The 19,513-nt window shown below is 46.8% G+C and overlaps 1 protein-coding gene across 7 annotated transcripts in view; it reads right to left on the reverse strand.

Moving 5' to 3' along the window:
- Positions 1 to 19,513, reverse strand: part of CADPS (calcium dependent secretion activator) — a 247,325-nt gene that overhangs the window by 9,588 nt on the left and 218,224 nt on the right. For all 7 annotated transcript variants that reach the window (XM_068907728.1, XM_068907723.1, XM_068907722.1 and 4 more), the window contains 2 exons: positions 17,520 to 17,552; positions 14,014 to 14,121 (listed from right to left, as the gene is read on the reverse strand). In XM_068907728.1, the coding sequence (XP_068763829.1) occupies positions 14,014 to 14,121; positions 17,520 to 17,552 (141 nt within the window). The remainder of the gene's footprint in view (positions 1 to 14,013; positions 14,122 to 17,519; positions 17,553 to 19,513) is intronic.

Consider the following 19,513-nt stretch of genomic DNA (forward strand, 5'->3'; position numbering starts at 1 on the left):
CGGACGGGGGGGAAAAAAAAATTCCCGACTCTTTGGGGTTTGCGGCCCTATGCAAAGGGCCAGAAGCTCATCTGGTGGAAAGCACAGGGGAGCTGCGCTGATCTGCAACCGCCGACAGTAAATGACAGCCACCAGAGTCATGTCCTTCTTGATTACAGGAGGCTCTGAGATCAGAGTCTATTTGGTCCTCTCATATGCATTCACGGCAACCAACTCCCTTGGCTGGTTTCTTCTCTGGAGGGAAGGTACGGATGCAGCTGCAGCAGCTTCAGACCGTGCTTTCCAGGGGGTCAGTTCTGCACGCACGCTCATAGCTCGCTTTGCCTGAACACTCCCCGAGCGCCTAAGAGCAGGACCTGCACCGGAGAAGGCTGCCCTCCCAACGGACCGACAAGCGCAGCGGAGTAGCTCAAGGCACACGGTGCCTGTGGACATAAAGCCACCCCCAGGCCTGTATGCCAAAGGCCAGACTGCTTGGGGTTGGTAATGGCAGGACCACTCTTGTGCTTAGGGACTTCTGTGAGCACCACGGATCTCCTCTCCGCTTTCCCCATGCAGTCATTTGCACTTATAAAAACTTGTAAAGATAAGCAAATGTGAAGACTCACGGCAAAGGCAGTTTTCTAACCTTTTCTTTAAAAAAAGGAGAGGTTCCCAGCAAGCCTGAGCAGCAGGGTTGAGATAACGCACACAGCAGTGTATAGGATGGGAGTCTGAGAGTGTCCTCCAAAGCCTGGCTCTATCCTTAACGCTCTAAGTGGATGTAGGTGGTGGATGGAAGAAATGCACCTTCTGCTGCCCTGTTTCCAGTCCTGTGCTAACTAGGTTTTAGCTGGGCTGTGACAGCTAAGCTCCTGCTATTTATTAGGCAGTGTTTTGGAAACATCAATTTTGGTTTCTGTGGAAGGTGAAGCATGCATCCGCCTAGGCTCACCGAAGGCTGAAATTGCCATCAGTAATGCAGAGGGCAAAAGCGGGGACAAGCGTACCAGAAACTCTTGAGCTAAGATATGTGGCTGTGGTCCTGAAGGAGGACGAGGATGAGGTGGATGAAGAGAACTGCAGTCCCCTGGACGCACGCGTGCAGCTCTATCGCCCATTGTCAGTTATGAGATGGGAATAGAGGACCTTCTGCCACAAGATAAAGAAGAACATTTCTCCCCTGCAAACATATGTTTTCTGGATCAAAAGCTGAGACCTGCCCACACAGCAATCCCCATCCCACTTGTTCATAAACTTTTCTTCCCACTTCTCAAGGAAAAGCATATTCTGCTCTGGGTAGTACTTGATAGTGCCATGCTATGGGCCTTCCCTTCACCCCCGCTGTCAGAGGGGACCTCCGAGGCTGCCCCAGAGAAGAGCCACCAAATGGTACATCAGCGTTCAGAGCTACGAGCCCTGCTTCAGCACAGAGGGCCAAATCTGCAGCGGGTGTCTGCTGTTCAGCTCCACGGGGCAAAGAGCACCTGGCTCGGTGGCGTCCTGTCCCTGGTCATGGGTAATGTAAATACTAAACTGACGACTACCTTGATTTACACCTGCCGAGGATTTGACCTGCTCTCCTAAGTCTTGCAGGGGCCAAGGCTCAGGGGACTACGGATTAAGCATCTGAGAGCGCCTGGATTTTCCAGCGGCAAAGAAATTGGTGAGCTATTGCCATGTTACAGAAATGAAGTTTAGCGGCTGTGGATCTAAGAGCACACAGCTAAACAGAAAATAAGCAATGAGTTAATATCACAGGCATTGATCAGCTAGTCTTACAATTAATGCTTCCAATAAAAAAAAAGCTCCCCCTTTTTATTCAACAGAATAAGAAATTAAACACTTGTGGGCTCATTCTAAAGAATGAATGAAATTGAATAAGCTACCTAGCACTTGAGATTCCCAGCGAGTGCTTGAATAGAGCAAACCTCCTGAGTTGAATGGATTGCCTTTTGGGACCAATTTGTCTCTTTTCACTCTTTATTCCTCCTTTTTTGCTGACAGATGTACAAAGGCGGAACTGCGCTGTGCAGCTTAGCTACATGCACCCACAGCAGCTGTCACTTTTGTCGAGCAAGTTAATCAAGCAAATGCCACCATATCCCACTTTCTATAAGGAACAACATGTTATAGACAGTAGTCTTGGGAGACAGGGAGGGAGGGAGAGAGACTTTATTTTAACTTTGAGTAGCTGGTTTTTTTTTTCCTCTGTGTGTAAAAAAAAAAAAAAAAGCAGCCAAACCCGGTAGCACAAGCTGAGACTTTTGTTTTCCCCGAGAACAAATATTTAATATGATTTTAACTCTAATTTGTACTATAGGGAGAGCTGTCCGGTTTTAATTAAATTTAAGGGACTTAGGGGACATGGTTAAAAAAGAAATGGAAGCTTTTTGTTTGTGCTAACGCTTGTTGATAATAATATATTGATTGTCAATTGCTAAGCCAAAAAGATTAGTGTAGTAAATACTATTATCTGAGTGCCACAAGTGAAGTGCTAGCTTCCCTTCCCTGCTTTTCCCTTTGTGAAGCAGTTTGAATCACTGCTTGTTATTTATACATTTTCTTTGATAAAACCAACTTGTGTGGCTGATTTTTTTTTAAGCCCTGCCTCATTAAGTGCATAATAGCATTTACGTGTGGGGCTTTCTGCTTTTTAGCCTTTCAGGCTTAAGCTTATATTCCTCGCTCACAACCATGTTTCAAAACTTCGGATGTTCACAAACAATTCAATACACACTAATATTGTATATATCAGATGCTCTCTTGCTATTGCCAAAGACTATAAAATAACAGAACGTTATCTGCAAAGAGTAAATAAACAGTTATCTTTCTGCTCTGCTGCTGCGCACCAGATAGATAGATAATAACACTAACCGATCGGTAGGTAGCTTTTCTGTGCTACTGAATTCTTAGGGATACAAAAGTCTGCAGCTAAAAGTACATTTTTCAGTATAGCTCTACTGAACACACAATAGCAAAGCACTAAGAGGTCTACAGGCAGCTGTCGTCTTGTTATTAGAAAGATATTTTCCCCTAACATTCATATACTTTTTAAAATATCTTTTCTTTCAGAAAATAAACCTAACTTTTAGTAACAGATTGCATTGTGCTAATTTAACTTCTCTGCAGGATCTCCAGCTCGGTATGTTCAGAAACAGAATGCGCAAATCAGAAGTATTTTGGATACATGAACTCTTTACCAAACTACGGAGTCTATCCTCACACCTTCCTCATACGAGTAAATCAGTAGCGGTTCGGCAGGGCTCTATCTATGTTGGGGCAAACGCTCCTCGTGAGAGGCTACATGCCTCTCATTTTCTAAATTAAAACTCTACATTAAACTCCACATTAAATTACAGAGAGCTAGGAAAGTGCTAACACTTAATAAAAATGCCTTGAAACCCCAGGGTCTTTTTTTTTTTTAAATTGCTTTACTCTATTAAAGCCTCATGAATACGTTTGGAGCCTCACAGGTCACAATCACACTGAGATATTATTGAAATAAACGGCCGTACTGCTTTTTCCAAGTCGGCAGACTTCCACTTTGGCCAAGGATTTTTCATACCAGGATGATGATTTCACTGCAGGTATATGTAGAGTATTCCTCAATGTCCACCCCAGTTCTGTGGTTTCTAGTTGTTTTTTTCCTCTGTGGTTTGTTTCTTAACTACGAAATTTCATTCACATTAAAAATGTAGTTATATGGGGAAGTTACAAAGCCAAAGGGGCTTGATATTAAAATAATCTGTATTATTATTTAATAACATCACAGTCCCAGCACTACATAATAGGGTTAAGCTGCTAGCCAGAGCGATTCATCATCTGTCTAGGATGTAAATGGCATCACTGAATTACATTATCTTATTTTTTTCTCTCTCTTCCCCAAAAAAATAAATGACAAAAAACTTCGAATTGCTTAAGAGCTCTGCCTTGGACAAAACAAGGAGGAGAATTCAGAATGAAAACTGAAACTCAGACCCAGCCACATGTGAGTGCAGCACGCTTTCTGCAGTACATATGGTACCTGAGATCACCCGCTGCTTGGGGATCCCAGCAACAGGGTGAGCTGAGGCTGGCGTTTCACCCTTAATTGGCTTTACGCTGGATCTGAAGGGGCTCCGGTGCATGGGCTCCTTGCGGGCACATTTTCTGTTTGTGCCGCTGAGATTATGTGCAACTCCTGCTGCCAGCAGGAGATACACAACTCCTCCAGCACGCGCGCTGCCACATGTTTCTCTCTACCATTGCTTTATCCTAGGATCATTTTGCGCCTTTTTGGGGAGGAAGAGGTAGGATGGGCACCTCGTGCTGGTGTAGCCAAGGTCTACTCCAAATAAACATGCCCAAGAATGTTATCTCTCGAAACTCTCTACTTTTACTGCTGCATAAAATTAATTGTCACTTAAATACTGCTGGGATACAACAGACCTCAGCGCTCCTAAGCTGTATGACCGCATGACCGACACCACTAGCCAGACACCAAAACCTGCGCATAGCCAAGAACCATGTACTCACAGACCTTGCAACAGTGAGGGCAGGGTGACTTCAAGAGCAGTGCCCAGGCACGACATGCCAATGACTGCCTGAGGTTTCCACACTGGGGTGGAGGAGACCACTACTTACTGCAGGACGCGTGGAGAAATAAGGCGGTCACTGTAAGCTCACAGCAATCTGTAGAGGAAATCTGCCGACACTGGTCCTGAGGGCGTTTCTAACTTCACTGTCAGTCACGGGATCCTCAAACTAGGGACCATCATGTCTACGCAAAGAGGGCACGGGCAGGACGTTTGTAAGCTGGGAGCCTCGGCAGGGGCCACCACTGCCTTGGAGGTAGGACAGCAGCAACCCTAGCGCTCACTTTGCAGCTCCACAGACAATGCGGCCGTTCAGGTGGCAGGTAAAGCTTGTCTTGGCTACGCAGCATCCCTGAGATGGCAGACCCGAGTGGGCTTCAGCTTCTGCATATTTCTCAGCAAGCGATTTTCTTTGGTGCTGCAGAGAGATTGTGTGCGTGGATGCAGTACCACGTCTGCATACTGCTGCCTGTACAGAGAGCCGCCTCGTGTGCAGGTGCAGGGCTGCCCAGCCCAGCCCAAAGGGAAGGCAAGTGGATTTACTTAAACCTATTTAAAAACTTGTGCTCTACGGTGGTGACTTGTGAGGCCACCTGGGCTTGCAGAAGAGCAGCCATGCTGTGGTGCAGGGCCCTGGCTTGGGATGCAGGCACTAGGCGGACATGGTGTCTCCTTCAGTTGTAAATCACTCATGAGTACCTTTCCTTGCCAGCTATCAATCACCAACAAGGCTGTTGGCACAAATAACAGTACAGACATGTCTCAGCATTTGGAGGACCAAGGTCTTAATGGGGCCCTGAGTACACATTCAGGTTTTGGCTCTGGGTGCTGGGGCCCTCTCTTCCTTCTCGGCAGATACAGCTCAGCAAAGTGCACAGCACTTCTTTTGGAACTGCCAAGTAAAAACAAAAAAAATCCTGCAAATCCTGCTGCTTTGCAGAATTTTGCAGTCCTCAATTTTCCTGAATAAAAGAGCTTCTGCATCGAAATATATAAAGGTACACACTCACACACATAATTCTGTATGGATGCTTGTTCTCAAATACTTTTTTTAACCTATAAAATATTCTCTGCTTATCTCTATTTTTCAAAAAAGAAATGGAGTTGACATGCTAAAATTTAGATTTCTATATAAAGAACCCTTTAAAATATAATATCCACATGGTGTGCTTCCTCTTTTTGCACACAGGGTCCAGGGCCTTGATAGTCAATGCAATACAATGACAGTATACTGGATGTAAAGTTGATTAATAAGATGTATCACAGTTATATATGTTGTGGAATTCTTTAATTATACTTGTTATTAGATCGAATTGAAAGATTCAAAGTGGGACTTGGTAACCTTTAACTGACTCCTCTTTTACAGCCTGCAAATTCCAAAAATTAACTACAAGCTGCCTGGATCTAAATAGGTCCTGGACCTATTTAGTGAGTGTGGGAGGGAACAGCTCTCCTGGTATCATTCTTGGGGTTTCATACCAGAGAAAACATATTCCCTTCCCAAGTCTTGGTAAGCATTTTTGAATGCTGATATCATAAATCCAGGGTGAGGTTTAAAGGCGTATGGGGAAAGGAAAGAACTGCAGATCAAGAGAAACGAAGTGACCTATGACGGCTAATCTCGCACGCACCACTGGCTCGCGCTGGCAAAAGCAGCAATTGTGTGGGGCTGGATTTCAGCAAGAAAAGGAAAAGAGGGATTGAAGGCGCTGCTGGAAACCAGACAACTCCTTATTGTCCGCGCACAGGGCCGTTTGCTCGCCCCGGCACGCACCACAAGTTTCTTTGGGCAAAGGATGTGTAGGGAGACGGGTGGGAGGGAGCCAAGCTGTGGGCAGCTGTGGGCTCAGCCCGGCACATCTGCGCAACGAGGGTTTCTCCGCTCTGCCCCGGGCTGATCCTTCCCACGCCGCCTCCTCGCACCTCTCGCCACCTCCCCGGCAGCGTGGGAGCCGGGCTCCCGGCCCCTCGCTCCGCTCTGTCCTGCAGAGAGCCCTCACCGTTTTGGGGTCCCAGACCGTGCCCCGCTGAGCCCCATCTCCGCTCGCCCCCGCCAGGCCCGAGTCTGCTTTCTTTGCACACCCACAATTTCAGCTGACACCAGCGTAGGTTGGGGTTCACAAGAAACGCCAACACCTTTGGGTTCTCATTCTTGACTACCCACAAGATTGGAGCTCAAATTAGCTGAAAGGCCTCTTAAATAAAGCTGGGAGGCAGATCTCAGAACGTACTATGTAAATTGTACAGTTATAAATGTGCACAGACAGCTCTAATTCAGTGAGCTGTGTTGGCTGAAGAGGAAAGACTGCTCGGAAAAAAGGATCCCTCTTCCTTGAATTGAGGAGGCTTTGTCTCCCGCAATACAGCGTGGCAGCACCTCTTCCACAAAATGTACCTTGATCACTCATTTCCATGGGGAAAATAAAGACTCTTTCACTTAGTGCCTGCCCTAAAACGAAAAAAAAAAACCCCTCCAACACTCAAGAGTACTGTGCAGATCATGTTAGCAAGCCTATGCTGACCTTAAAGTAACAGAGCAATCAGTCTGCCTTCTTAGAATGATTAATGGAAAATCTCCTCTGGAAAAGAAAACAAATTAACTGTCTTCAACCAAATGTCTACTGGAACATGAAAAGCTGTTCTGATAAAGACATTTAGGAGGAAAAAACCCTTACGAGCATGTAAAATCCAGTGACAGATCTAGGACTTATTTTATTAAGGCTCTCCCTAAAATAAATTAAATGGAACCTACTTAAATGAACACTTTATGAGAGAAACCTTGCTGAAGGACTGTATACGAGGGAGGAGGCTGCTCCTGAGCGCATGCTTGCTGCCGCGTGAAGCTCACGCCTGGGAATAAAAAGGGGAGACGTTTGGCTACGATTAGCCAGGCCTACACTAAGCTCCTCTCCCCTTTTCTGGGCAATGGTTGGGCAGCAGCAAGAGGAAGGAGGCAGCTGCAAAGCGGCAGGATCTGCCTGGGAGTCCGACGTCCACCTTTCTGCCGGAGCAGGAAGAAAAAGAGGCTGTTAAAGGAAGGTGCGTGCTGCGCCTCAAGACAAAGAGAACTTATCTGCTTGTAGAAGCTATATGCTATATAGGCAATTGCCATTATAACTTACACCTCTTTTTTTCTTTTTCAGTCAGGCTCCAGCCGCCGAAGATACCTGCAGGGGAACTGACTCACCCCCCCAGGTATCGGAGCCCAATTCCCGCAAAGCCAGGCAGGTGCCCAGCAGGAACTGCGCTGCACCCACTCTTGGAGAGAAAAGAGAAAAGAAGGCTGCATTTCCCCAAGATCGATGTGCCTAATTGTCTGCATTTCACAAGTCACTCGGGGGGGAAAAAAAAAAAGGCAAAAAACAACTACGAAGAAATAGCTCAGTGGAGGCCATATCAGGATGGGAGTGGGAGAGAGTTAGTGCCCTAATGAGCAGTCTAGCTGCGTAGGAGGGAATCGGGTTGTTGTCTGTCTAAGAGAAAGCAACGAGTGTGGCTGCAAGCAATTATTAGATTAGAGCCCAGCGTACGTTGTGATATCCGCTCTTCCCCGATCCCGCAACCCGTCCTCCTATGAGTAATTCCAACTCACAGTGAGTAGCTCCACTGACTCACGACGAGGCTTTTTGGTTTAAGGATGGGAAGGAGAAGGGAGGGTGAGAAGGGCTCTGTTTTGGCATTCGATTGTGCAGAGCAAGGCTTACGCTCGAGAAATAAATGCCATGATCCTGCAAGCGCTACTTGAAGGAGCTGCCAATATTCAAGTGGGTAACTCCACAGAAGTCAAAAGGCTTGATTGTAAGGCTAAGCTAACGTCTAACTGTCTGCAGACGACTTGCTGAATTAACTGGTAGAGCTGTCAGTCTGTGCTTTGTAATTTTTTCATATACTCAGGTCTGATATCAGGCTCCAAATCAGTGGGTACTGAAACATATGCTGAACTGCCAGCAAGTCCTCCAATAAATCAGCGAGAAGTGCTGCATTAAATTCCTGGAAATTTGTACAAAGATTTTGTTGAGGTTTGGGACTCACGCAGTTCCCTGCATCCTTATTATTCAATTTATCTGATATTCAGAAGTCAACTACCAACAGGGGAGGCTACCTTTGGAAATATAAGGACAGTCCTGACCTACATCCTCAGGCCCATTGCTCCTGCTGGGCTCGTAACTGGGGAAGGCGACCAAAAAATCCCTTGGCTGCAGCATCAGCCTCCGGTTACCACTGTTGCTTCCAAAACAACATGACCGAACAAAGCACCGGCCCGTGCCTGCACACTTGCGCTCGTGCCCCAACTGAGAGATTTCACCTCCTTGAGGGATGCGGGAAGGAGATGCGGTCTCCCTGGAGGATTCAGCCCTGGCATCGTCTCTGGTGGTGGGAGAGGGCTGAGAGTGACCATCCTTTCTGCCCCGCAGACAGCCCTGGGCAGGGAAAACCTCCAGCCATCCGCCGTCGCCCTCCCCGCGACGCTCGCTCAGACCCCGCCGCTTCCAACCCGACGGCAAGAGAAAAACGCCTTCGTCTTGCAGGCACGAATGGGCTTGCTTTCTTATTTCATGAGAAATACTCCGTCTGGTATCCCGGCTGTGACACAGACCTTCGAGGAAGCAGAACATACACAGTGACAGTGAAGTGGTAAAACTGCCTTCTGCAAAAAGCAGAGAGCACTTAGCACTGTAACTACCGCCACCTCATCAGGCTGTATCACTGCATGATTAAGTTCTTACCAGACTTTTTGGTAAAGGCAACCTCCCTGATCTGATAACTGCCAAGGACAAGCCAAATACGCAGGGTCAATCTATGCACATTTAATCCCCAGAAGGCAGATTAAGTGTATAATTGACCCATATAATCCATGTATCATCTCCAGTGAAATGTTTTCTATGTCCGGTTTAGGCAGACATGAGGCCCATAAGAAAGCTATCAGAGACACAGTATTACCCTTGCAGTGGATTTCATCAAAGTTAGAGATGGCTTTTTAATCACCGATCTCAGAGACTGCTAGATTTAAGCAGATGAACTAGCACTAAGCACATCTGTTTTAATCCTTATCTTCTACTCAGGCTGGTGTCTTCAAGAAGTACAAGGAGGAAAAAAATAAATTAATTTTTTTTTTTAGGTCCTTGCAATCTTAGGAGCTTCTCTTGGTGTTTTGATCTCTCATATCAAAAGCATGTTTTTGTTTTTTTCAGTAAGATATTGAATTAATCATCAGAGAGAAAAATGCCATCTGCGCTATTTAGGGACTGCATCAGGATGCTGGAATTTGCAGGGACTTGGGTAGCTCACTCTACGCTCAGTAGCCTTTTGTATATGTGCTCCTTGCCTGTCACTGGGGAGGAAATATTCTTGGTATGTTTTACATTAGTGTTTACCAATTTATGAGCAAGAAGGGCTGACATTCACGCTATCTACTAGTTAATCATACACTTCCTTGATCACATATGTTCTGACGGGTTGAAACCTATACTGCGTGTATCTCGGGGTATGTGTAAAGATATACATACATATACCCACGTATAACTAACAAGCACTAAAGGGCACAACCTTTACAAGTAAAATTCCTGCTGCCTTCAGGGAAAATCATGGATGCATAAATGCTGATCCTACAAAATTCTGAGTGTCCTGAGTCAAAGGCGATCTGCATTTTGCAGGATTGTCTGAAGACTCTAGACCCCTCTGAAGGCATTTTTCCATGTTTAAGATACACCTGCCTGCATCTGCCTACTTTAAGCAGTATATTCTACATTTCAAAAACCCCATCTTTCTGGGGAAAAAGTGATAAAATTTTACTTTCTACCGGCACTAAACTGAGTTTGCAATCTTTCTGTGTTGCGTGCAAAGCATCACAAGGGTGTAAGTCACAAAGCACACAGACATGCACAGAAACAGAGGGAATGAATACACACTACGATGCAATTCTTAAATTCTTCTGTTTCCAGTGCTCCATACCAGTGGGCCTTATTACAGTGTTTTAGCTTTATATGTTATCAAATTAGTGAGCCAGGCCAAGTAAATAAGTCATGTTACTCGGCAGTAAACAGCACTGCCAAAAAGCTAGTTAGGTTTTGATTACCAGCAGAACTCCATGATCAATCTGTTCGCTCAATGATCCCAAGAATACAGATTTTTAAAATTAAGATGATGTCTCTATTTCAGGGGGAAAAAAAAATCCCACTGTCTAATTTGCAGAATTAAGAGGGTTAACACACAGACCACACAGAAATATTACAATAATCTTCTGCAAACACCAGTATCTCCCAGAGAACACAGTCCTGTTCCCCAGGTGCTAGCAGGGCATACCGTGTCAGAGAGAGAGACATGCTTTCTGCTAAGAAATCATGGCAAACAACAAAAAATACACATTATCCCAGCTACTTTTGGGAGATGGCCTAACAAGCAGTCTGCAGCTTCTTCTACTGGAAAGAAATGAAGAGGGGAAATCAATGGAAAAGCCAGGCAGGACTGGGAGAAACACAGAGGATCAGGAATCTCCCGGGAGCTGCAAACACTTGCAGACCTGCACACACTGCAGACCTGCTCTGGCACTGCTCAGATCAAAAACAATAAGTCTTTTCCAAACTGCACAGAAAGGGGATTTAGCCCTACATTACAAGTGTCTGTAACGTGCTCCCAGTGAGATCAGAGGAACCACACGCAGACGGTAGGAAGGTTTGAGCTGCTTTCCTGCCTTTGGTACACGTGTTAATGTAACATCCTAAAACTTGACTAACCTTTTGCTCGGCGGTAAGGCCGTAGCCTGCTGCACTGAGTCAGCTGAGGAGCCGGCCTCTAAAGTGTTAATCTAATCGCCCAGAGAAACTCTGCAGATAAGAGGATTGCTCCTCAGACACTCTGGAAGAAGTGAGAACAAAATCTGACCCAAGTATTACTCAGCACCATAAATGTACTTTTTGACTATTCCCATTCTCTTTTTTTAGTAAAAAGGTAATGAGAAGCTTAAAACCTCCTTGGAAAGCCTGACTTTTGGTGCGGAGACCAACAAAGCTCAAAGATGCGCTGTACCAGGGATACGGGGGGGGGCTGAACATCTCGGCTTTATCCACCACTGCTGCTCCACAAGAGCGTGCTGGCAAAAGCTGGATTTTGCCAAAAGGTTGGCGGGTCATTGGACAATAACATCAAGCATTTGTTCCCTTTTCTAACAAAACGCACATGAACATACCACGGATTTATACAGGATCTGGGCCCAGATGCCCCACGTCATCTGCAAACTGGTGCTGCACGGCAGATGACTGAACGGGGTGAAGGGGAATTGAGTTACATGGAGCCGCGAGTCCTGCCGAGGCTGGGGAGGTTCCTGCGCCGCGGTATCGAGAGCTGCTCTGCTGGGCCCCGTCTCCACTCAGCCCCCCGTGCTCAGGACGGTGGGGCCAGGCCAGGCCACCGCCAAGAGCCCTGCTGCTACTAACCCAGCCCTGAGCCCCCGGCTGAGAGCTGACCTCGGAGCGGTTCCCTACACAGCTGCAGTTTGGCAAAGATGATACAGGAACGCTCAAAAAACTATTTTCAATCTCCAGTTAACTAGGTGTCAGTGGGCTCCCCCTCCCTCCTTGCAAACGCAGTGCCCCATCAGCTCGCCTTGAGCGCACTCACAGCACGGGAACGCGTGGGAAAGGCAAAAACGGCAACGGCCACTGCACGCGGCGCTCCCGGCTGCGGCCCTGCGTGTGTCAAAAAATACGGGGCAACAGAAAACCCTGCTCTTGATTATCTTATTCTGCATAGACTAGGGAAATTTGTGGAAAGCAGAGAGGGAAAGAAAGATTTTGCACTTTTTGCTTTCCACTGAGGTAGCTGGCTTTTTTCTGTATGCTATTAACTTGATTAAAATATGGCTGAGTAAAAGTCAGTATAAATGGATCAAACAGAAATCAATATTTGTGCTAATTACAGCTTTTAAAATATTTGAAAGAATGGCCCAAAGGGTAGAAATACACCAACTGTGAATCATAGGAAAATGATCAGAGAAAAGGCAGTGTGGGCATTGAAAAGAACAGTCCAGATGAGCTCTGGAAATTTAACTGCTCATGGAATAAATTTCAACATAAACGAGCAATGTACTTGCAGGCCCGCTGCAGATGGAACCGACAGTCTTTTGTATTATGTTTTGTCTTTTTTTTTTTTTCCTCTTTTTCCAATGCCTGCTTGATGGGTGATTTGGTATCTGGTATTTTGTGCTTAACACTCTCCCAAGAGTGAGCGCGCATAGAGCCTTAAGGAGCCACTGGTGTGCTCTATGCATGAATGAGGCATTCTCAGTGGATATGGGTCATGATAGTAGATGTACACAGTAAGATTATTTGACTCTAATTCATGCCACTTGATATAATGTGATAAAACATTTGACATGAGAGATAAGTTCCATTTTAATCTGATAGGATATTGGTGAAAGAAAGAGTGGGAATTATAAAGGAGGAAGAGGTTTCCAAGGGAAAGGTAATGCGAAGAAAGAGAGATATTGAGTAAAGGAGGAGGCTGATTGGGAAAAAAAAAAAAAGCAGCTTTCCCTATACACTGAGGAAGCAAATGAGCAAAGAGCTGGGAGATTGAGAAATGGTGCTGCTGCGAGACGGAAGGAAGGAAAGTAGGAACAGAAGCTGCTTCAAACAGAAATTGCTATATGGACAAATACCCTAAAAGAGACTGCAACACTAATGTTACAGGCTGGCCATTAACAGAAAACCTTCGCTAGAGGACAGCTACAAGGACAGACAGGCTGTAACACAACAAGAGCAACAGAAACGGATACATCAGTTAACATGCATTTAAATTCACAACAAACAGGCATCACAGGTCACTGTTCTCTTACAGTTCAATGAATTTATCTTGTGCAATAGAAAATTAACTCTGAAACTCTGGGTCAGTTTTCCGTCATGCCGTTTTCTTTAAGGAGACCACACTTGAACTTCACCTTTGGTGTCAGACACCACAACGTGGTTCTCCTGAAATATGAAAGTCCACACTCAATCAACCAATCAGCTCTGTTTTGGTTGCTTTTTAAAATCAGAATTTAGCACACTTACTTCACTGTCAGGTTTGGAGTGCTTGTCAGTGAAAAACACTGCAAAATGTGCACAAAAGATAGTCCTAAGCAAATGCATCTGCCAAAAAACTGGCTCAAATTTTAACAACGAGAACAATGACCAAGATGTTCTGCTACAGAGAGATTTTTCACAAGCTTAAGGGCTCTCTTAGAAGATGCTGTTCCCTTAAAATCCACACACAGACAGATCAAGACAGTACACTAGAGTAGAGATTTAAAGCAGGCAGAGAGCAGATACGAGCCTTAGTCAGAAAGAAAGGAAAGGTTTATTTATTTTTTAAAGCTATAACCAATAAATTTTCTCAAAATGTGACTTATCCTCCTGTCTTATTTTGTCACATTTTGGGTCTCTCCTGCTTGGTATCCAAGGAGGAGAAGGCATTTACTTACATCAAATAACCTTTCTATATACATCTCCTCATTGACCTTATCACGCAGGACATCCTGAGAGTGGCGGACAAATGTCACATAGGCATCAGCGACATCCATGCCCGGCTTCTGCAGAGGGGAGAGAAGAAGAGAGAGAGAGACACACGTGAGTATCATCGTAGGGGCAGCTCCTCCTCTCAGCCCCAGCACTGCTGTTGCTTTTCCCCCCGTCTCTCCCGCTCTCCTGGAGCGATTCCCTCCTCTCACCTGCCTATTTTGGGGCCTGACATTCAAACTGGCTGCTCTGTGCCTTGCTGCCCAGCAAAGTCCTCCGAACAGCACCAGCTCGTCTAAAGGCACTTGCTCTTGCCCTTCTTTTGCCTTGAAGGAAGCCAGTTGGATGGATAAAGCTCTTCCTTGACATACTGATGCCAGGAAGTTCTCCTGCTACGGTTGGTGCCGTTGACCTAGTTAGTGAAATGGCAAGTGGGGCTCAGGATTTGTTGTTTTCTTGTGTCATCTCTTACATGCAACCCCCCTGTTTTACCAAGTGAGAAAGCTAACGCCCAGAGCAAGTCTCTAGTTTCTCCCTCTAAGGTGTGAGGATGTGCGTAGTAAGCAGCTCACGTTGCATTAGTCATGCCGAAATTGCACTTCTTTTTTCATTTAGACACCAGATTTTGGTTACATTGCTGCTGCTCTTAGAAGTAAACTGGGTAAACGGTAAGTCAGGGAATCAATGTTTAGATGAATATTTAAATCACTGCTAAATTTTAGGAAGCCTCTCCGTATTGTTACATCTCTCTATCTTGCCACAGAAATTAACTGATTTCCAACAGTAACTTAAGAGGATGCTAGATTTTGGGGAAAAAGCTGTTTTCTTCAAAGCAAATGGGAACTGAAGCAGGTGGAGGGGAAAATACTTAAAAAAAAATTCCTGTTTTGAGTTCACGTTGCTTGATACATTGAAATCAAACTTACCTCAAAGGAAACCCATTAAAATACTGTAACAGGACTCATTACAAGAGCTGCCACAAAATCTTAAATTTCCATGGCACATTGTAAGTTTGTTAATAACTAGTGTCATTAGTTTCCATTACTGTGATTTACCTCAGATCACAGAGTATCATTTCTCTGCAAGATACGATTGTCAGCCACTGTAAATTGAAGTTAGTTAACACATCTGTGTAATTTCCAGGGTGAAAATGAGGACAGTTTGGAAAGCGGTAGGAAGGGAGTTTTTTAATACAAAGCAAACAATTATCAAGCAAAGGGCCAGTGCTTGGCCCTTGGGAAGCCCGTAACATTTCTTAACACCTACTGAAACAATGACAAGGTATTAATTTGAAAAACAATGAGGACAACACAAATGTGGCAGTAGTCAAGTGTTACACTTTCAAGCAATTTTCAGCACACTGATTGTGCCCATTTCAAGGTGGCATTAAATGGATTGTTTTGTATTAGACAATCGCAACCGTGTTTGCGGAATTAGATTTAATCGATAGTTGTCTGTTCAACGACAGGATTTCCCCTCTTTCCTCTAAAATGGGACTCCATAGTCAAATAGGTTTGTCCTTTTCTTTCACCTAGGAAGACAGTGATTTGCTGACTATGGTGCTTTAAAACTGGCCTCTGGTAAAGGTGCGGGAGTTGTGTGGAGCTGGTTGCTGATTTTGTCAAAACTGGTGCAAACTTTCAGGTACCTGAGCGGAATAAAACTGGTGTCAGTATAGGACAGGCCATGTGTGCTACATCAGACACTCTGGGCTGCAGGAAACGCAGTGGTGCCGGCTGGAGGTAAAACAAGCACTCGAACTGAAATGGTTCTCTCTGAACAAACCTTATCTCCATTACTGACTTTTCCATAGCAAGTGTGAGGCCAAATATGGCCTTTTCGGTCCATGAAAAATTACTTTGTTTTCTGTCTGATTTGAAATGAAAAGGAGAAAATTTGGAGACTTCTGTCAGGGAAGCCCTTTCTGGAAGGAGGTGGGGAAACAACCAAGAAGTTACCCACGTGCATTATTTCTGTTCTCGTCTATGCAAAGACCTGGAGCATCCGACTGCCTCCAGCCAGTGGCGCCAACTTGCGTTCTCAGTGAACGGCTGGGACACCGTGAGCACCAAAGGAGCCGAGCGCCACAGGATGTCTCGGACCATCCCCACCTAATTTACGTCCCTAACTGAGGGGTATGGTACCCCAGCTGAGAGATGCTGGCATCCCCAGGAGGTGACTCGAGCGGTCCCTCGAGCACTGGCATCACGCATATGTCCACCAAGCTCTGCTGCTACCAAGGGGGATGCAGCTCACGCAACCGTCCCAGGTTCTTCCTAGGGACGTGGTCAAACGGCAAGATCAGACTGCATGACTGCAGGCAAGAAGTGCCTCTCTCTTAAGTTCTCAGTATCTTGTTTCAATCACTCATAGATAACAGGAAGCTGATGTCTACATTGAGATATTTTAGAGCAGAGAAGAGCTCTTATGGTTCAGGAGCCTGTCTTGCCCACGTTGGGCCAAAGACAGGTGTAATTTTGGAGGAAAATTTTTATCTTGAGCTAAAGGGATGGAAACAGTGAACGTGGGTGACGTTAGCCAATATGCGTGACAAATTTGTCACATTGTCATGTGAGAACCTGCAGCTCAACTGCATCTGCAGTAAGATTAAATGTACATATACACATTATACATACAGGCCATCAAACTCTATAGGGCTATTCTTGATTCACACAGCCTAGACTAATTGAATGCAGAATTTGGTGTGGCAAATTAAGATCTACTCTTTTTTATTTGGAATTGCTCAGGATCTGTTTGCCTGCAAATGTAACAGTTATCCCTTATTCCAGCCAACATTCATATATTACACTTCAGCTCAATTTAAATGTAAATTTCTGGCAAGTTAAGTACTCTGTCTAAGAACATTAAGGGCTCTTTTCCTTATGAATCAAGGTCTAATTAGAGGAGATGATATACAATTTTCCTATACCAATTACAGAAAAAAAGGAAAAAATTATTTTCATTAACAATTTCCCAAACACATGTTGCTAGCTCATCACCATTTCCCCAAAGTAATAAAAAAGTCATTTTCTGAAAGAGTAAAACAAACCAACAATTAGAAGAACAAAAATAAAATAGATGATTAGCTAATGTGTTAGATGTGTGTTGGCTCAGTTCTAACATGCCTGGACCTTTTTGTTTGGAAATTACACTGTGTTTGTACAAGTCCAAATGAAGAATTAACACAACGCACTGCTCCTATTTTTTATGTGATTCAAGCCAATTGCATAAATATGGTACCTATTTGACACCATCTGCAAATTATTGCCTAAATAGCCTTGCAGGTCTCCATAGGAGGGTAACTGCTCATTATTAATGTAATGGAGATATTCTTTCCAGTTCAGATGTTACAAGTCTGAAGGCCCGCGCGGTTCAGCCTTGGCTGATAACGCAGAACGTGGGTTGTTACACATGCCATAAAACGAAGCACAATGCAAATTACTATGACAGAAGTTGTTTAAATCGTGCTTACGGGTACGTCCACGTATTTGGAAGCAGCCTTCACCTGTAAAAGGAACAAGAACAGAGTTTATACTAGCAGCACGTTTTCCGGTTTTGCTTTTTTTTTTTCTTTAAACACCTATAACAGCGCCTACAGCCAAGACGCAGGACAACATAGTGCTGACTGGGGGAGAAACGGCGCTAAAAAGCAGGTGTCCTGCTCAAAAGAACAGGCAAGGGTGGTATTCCTGTTGCCGTCGCGGAGAGGTAACGTTGCTGCCGCCGAAGCTCCAACAGCAGCAGATGAGAGCGTGGGAGTTGTGCTTCTCCCTCGTCTCCTTGGGCGCGGGCGCGCGGGGGAAGAGAGGGGTTCGTAAGCAGACACCGTTATGTTCTCCGGCGGCCTCGTCCTCCGCCTGACGCCACGTGGGCCCGAAGGCGGCGCGCGCGTCGCTCCCTCGGTGAGCCGGGGCCCGCGGGGAGCGCCCGGCCGAGCGGGGCCCACCGTGGGGCAGCCCCGGAAAACCGCCCTGCCACCTTGCGACCGGGGTCGGGGGGTGTGGGGGGGGAACGTTTGTCCTCGGCTGTGCTTGTTACACAACCCCTTTGCCAAAGCAGCCCCGGGGTCTCCCCCTGGGCCCCCCCGGGGTCGGCCCCGCGCTGCCCCGGGTTCGCAGCTGGACACAGGTCCAGCCCCTGACGTTACTTCTCCCCACCCTTTTAGCTGGCTTTATCCCTGGAGCTTTTCTGCCTCCCAGGCTGCCGACAGCCACGCTCCAAGAGTTTCTTATGCTTCGTCTCCCCTTTTTAAAGAGGCCGTTTCAGGGAGGGCCCGGGAGGGTGGGTGCCGCGCTCTGCGGCGCCCTTTCAAGCCCGCGGCTCCTTTACGGCCCCCAAACTCCCGGCGGCTCCGCTTCGCCCCGCAGCAGCACGCGGACCGCGCTGGCACGGGAGGCAGGGTGGCCCCCGACGTCGGGGCCGACTTTCCAAACCGAGCAGCTCCCAGCTGGACCAGAGAGACCTTCTTACCACCGCAGCATAAGGCACCGCGTCTAGAAAGCGCATAGCTGGGATTTTCCCCAACGCTTCTGCTTTTAATTAGGAGAAGCGCTGCCGGCCATCTTTGTTTGGGTGTAAAAGCTCACCTGCTTTTAAATATTTCTAAAGCTACCATTAAAACAGCCTAAATATAACACGCACACAGTTGCATCTTGGGATGAATAAATTATGTGTCCCGAACGAGAGAATGAATGTATGTGTGAGACAGAATGTGAGAGTGGGTGGAAGTACTCATATGGTGTGTGGGGGGGGGCGCATAATTAAGCACAATGAGGCGATACAAAAGACCAGACTGGTGGTAATTGCCGAGGTGAACGCTGCGAGCACCCGCCGCGCCGAGGCCGCCGAGCCCGGCTGCAACACCAGCGCGGCGGGCAGGAGGAGGAAGCCCCGCGCGCGCGCCCCCGGCTCAGCGGTCCTGCCCGCCGGAGCGGGACAGGGCCCGTCCCGGCGCACGAAGGAGGTAGCAAGACGAGAGCTAGGAACGGCAAGCCCCAGCTCGGCCTCCCCCCTGCCCGCCTGGCCGCTCGCGCCTCGCTGCCCGGACGCCTCGCCTTTCGGCCACGTTTGTCCCGGCGACTCTCTGGCTACCGAGGTAGCGAGGCGCCGGCCCTTCCTCTTGCAAAACGGGAGCGCGGGAGGCCCCGGCCTCCGTTCGCGAAGGCAGCTGGAGCCCTGCCAACGGCTTGGGCTGTGTAGGAGCAGGCCGCCACGGCACACCCACGCCGGCGTGGAGCAGCCGCATGCGGGGCTAGCCGAGCTAGCTCCCCCAGCGAGCTCCCTCCTGAGCGGCAGAGCTGAACGACTGCAAGAAAAGCGCTGAGAACGATGCAGCGATGCCGCCTGCACAACTCAAGCCAGCGTCCACGTCCAGGGCTTCACCGCGCCAGGTGCCTGTCAGGTCACAGGCATCTGAACGGCTACCTTCAAATATTGCACAGTGCACTTCACAGTGCAGACCTAGCC

Source organism: Struthio camelus, chromosome 14 (assembly GCF_040807025.1).
Source record: "Struthio camelus isolate bStrCam1 chromosome 14, bStrCam1.hap1, whole genome shotgun sequence".
NCBI lineage: Eukaryota > Metazoa > Chordata > Aves > Struthioniformes > Struthionidae > Struthio > Struthio camelus.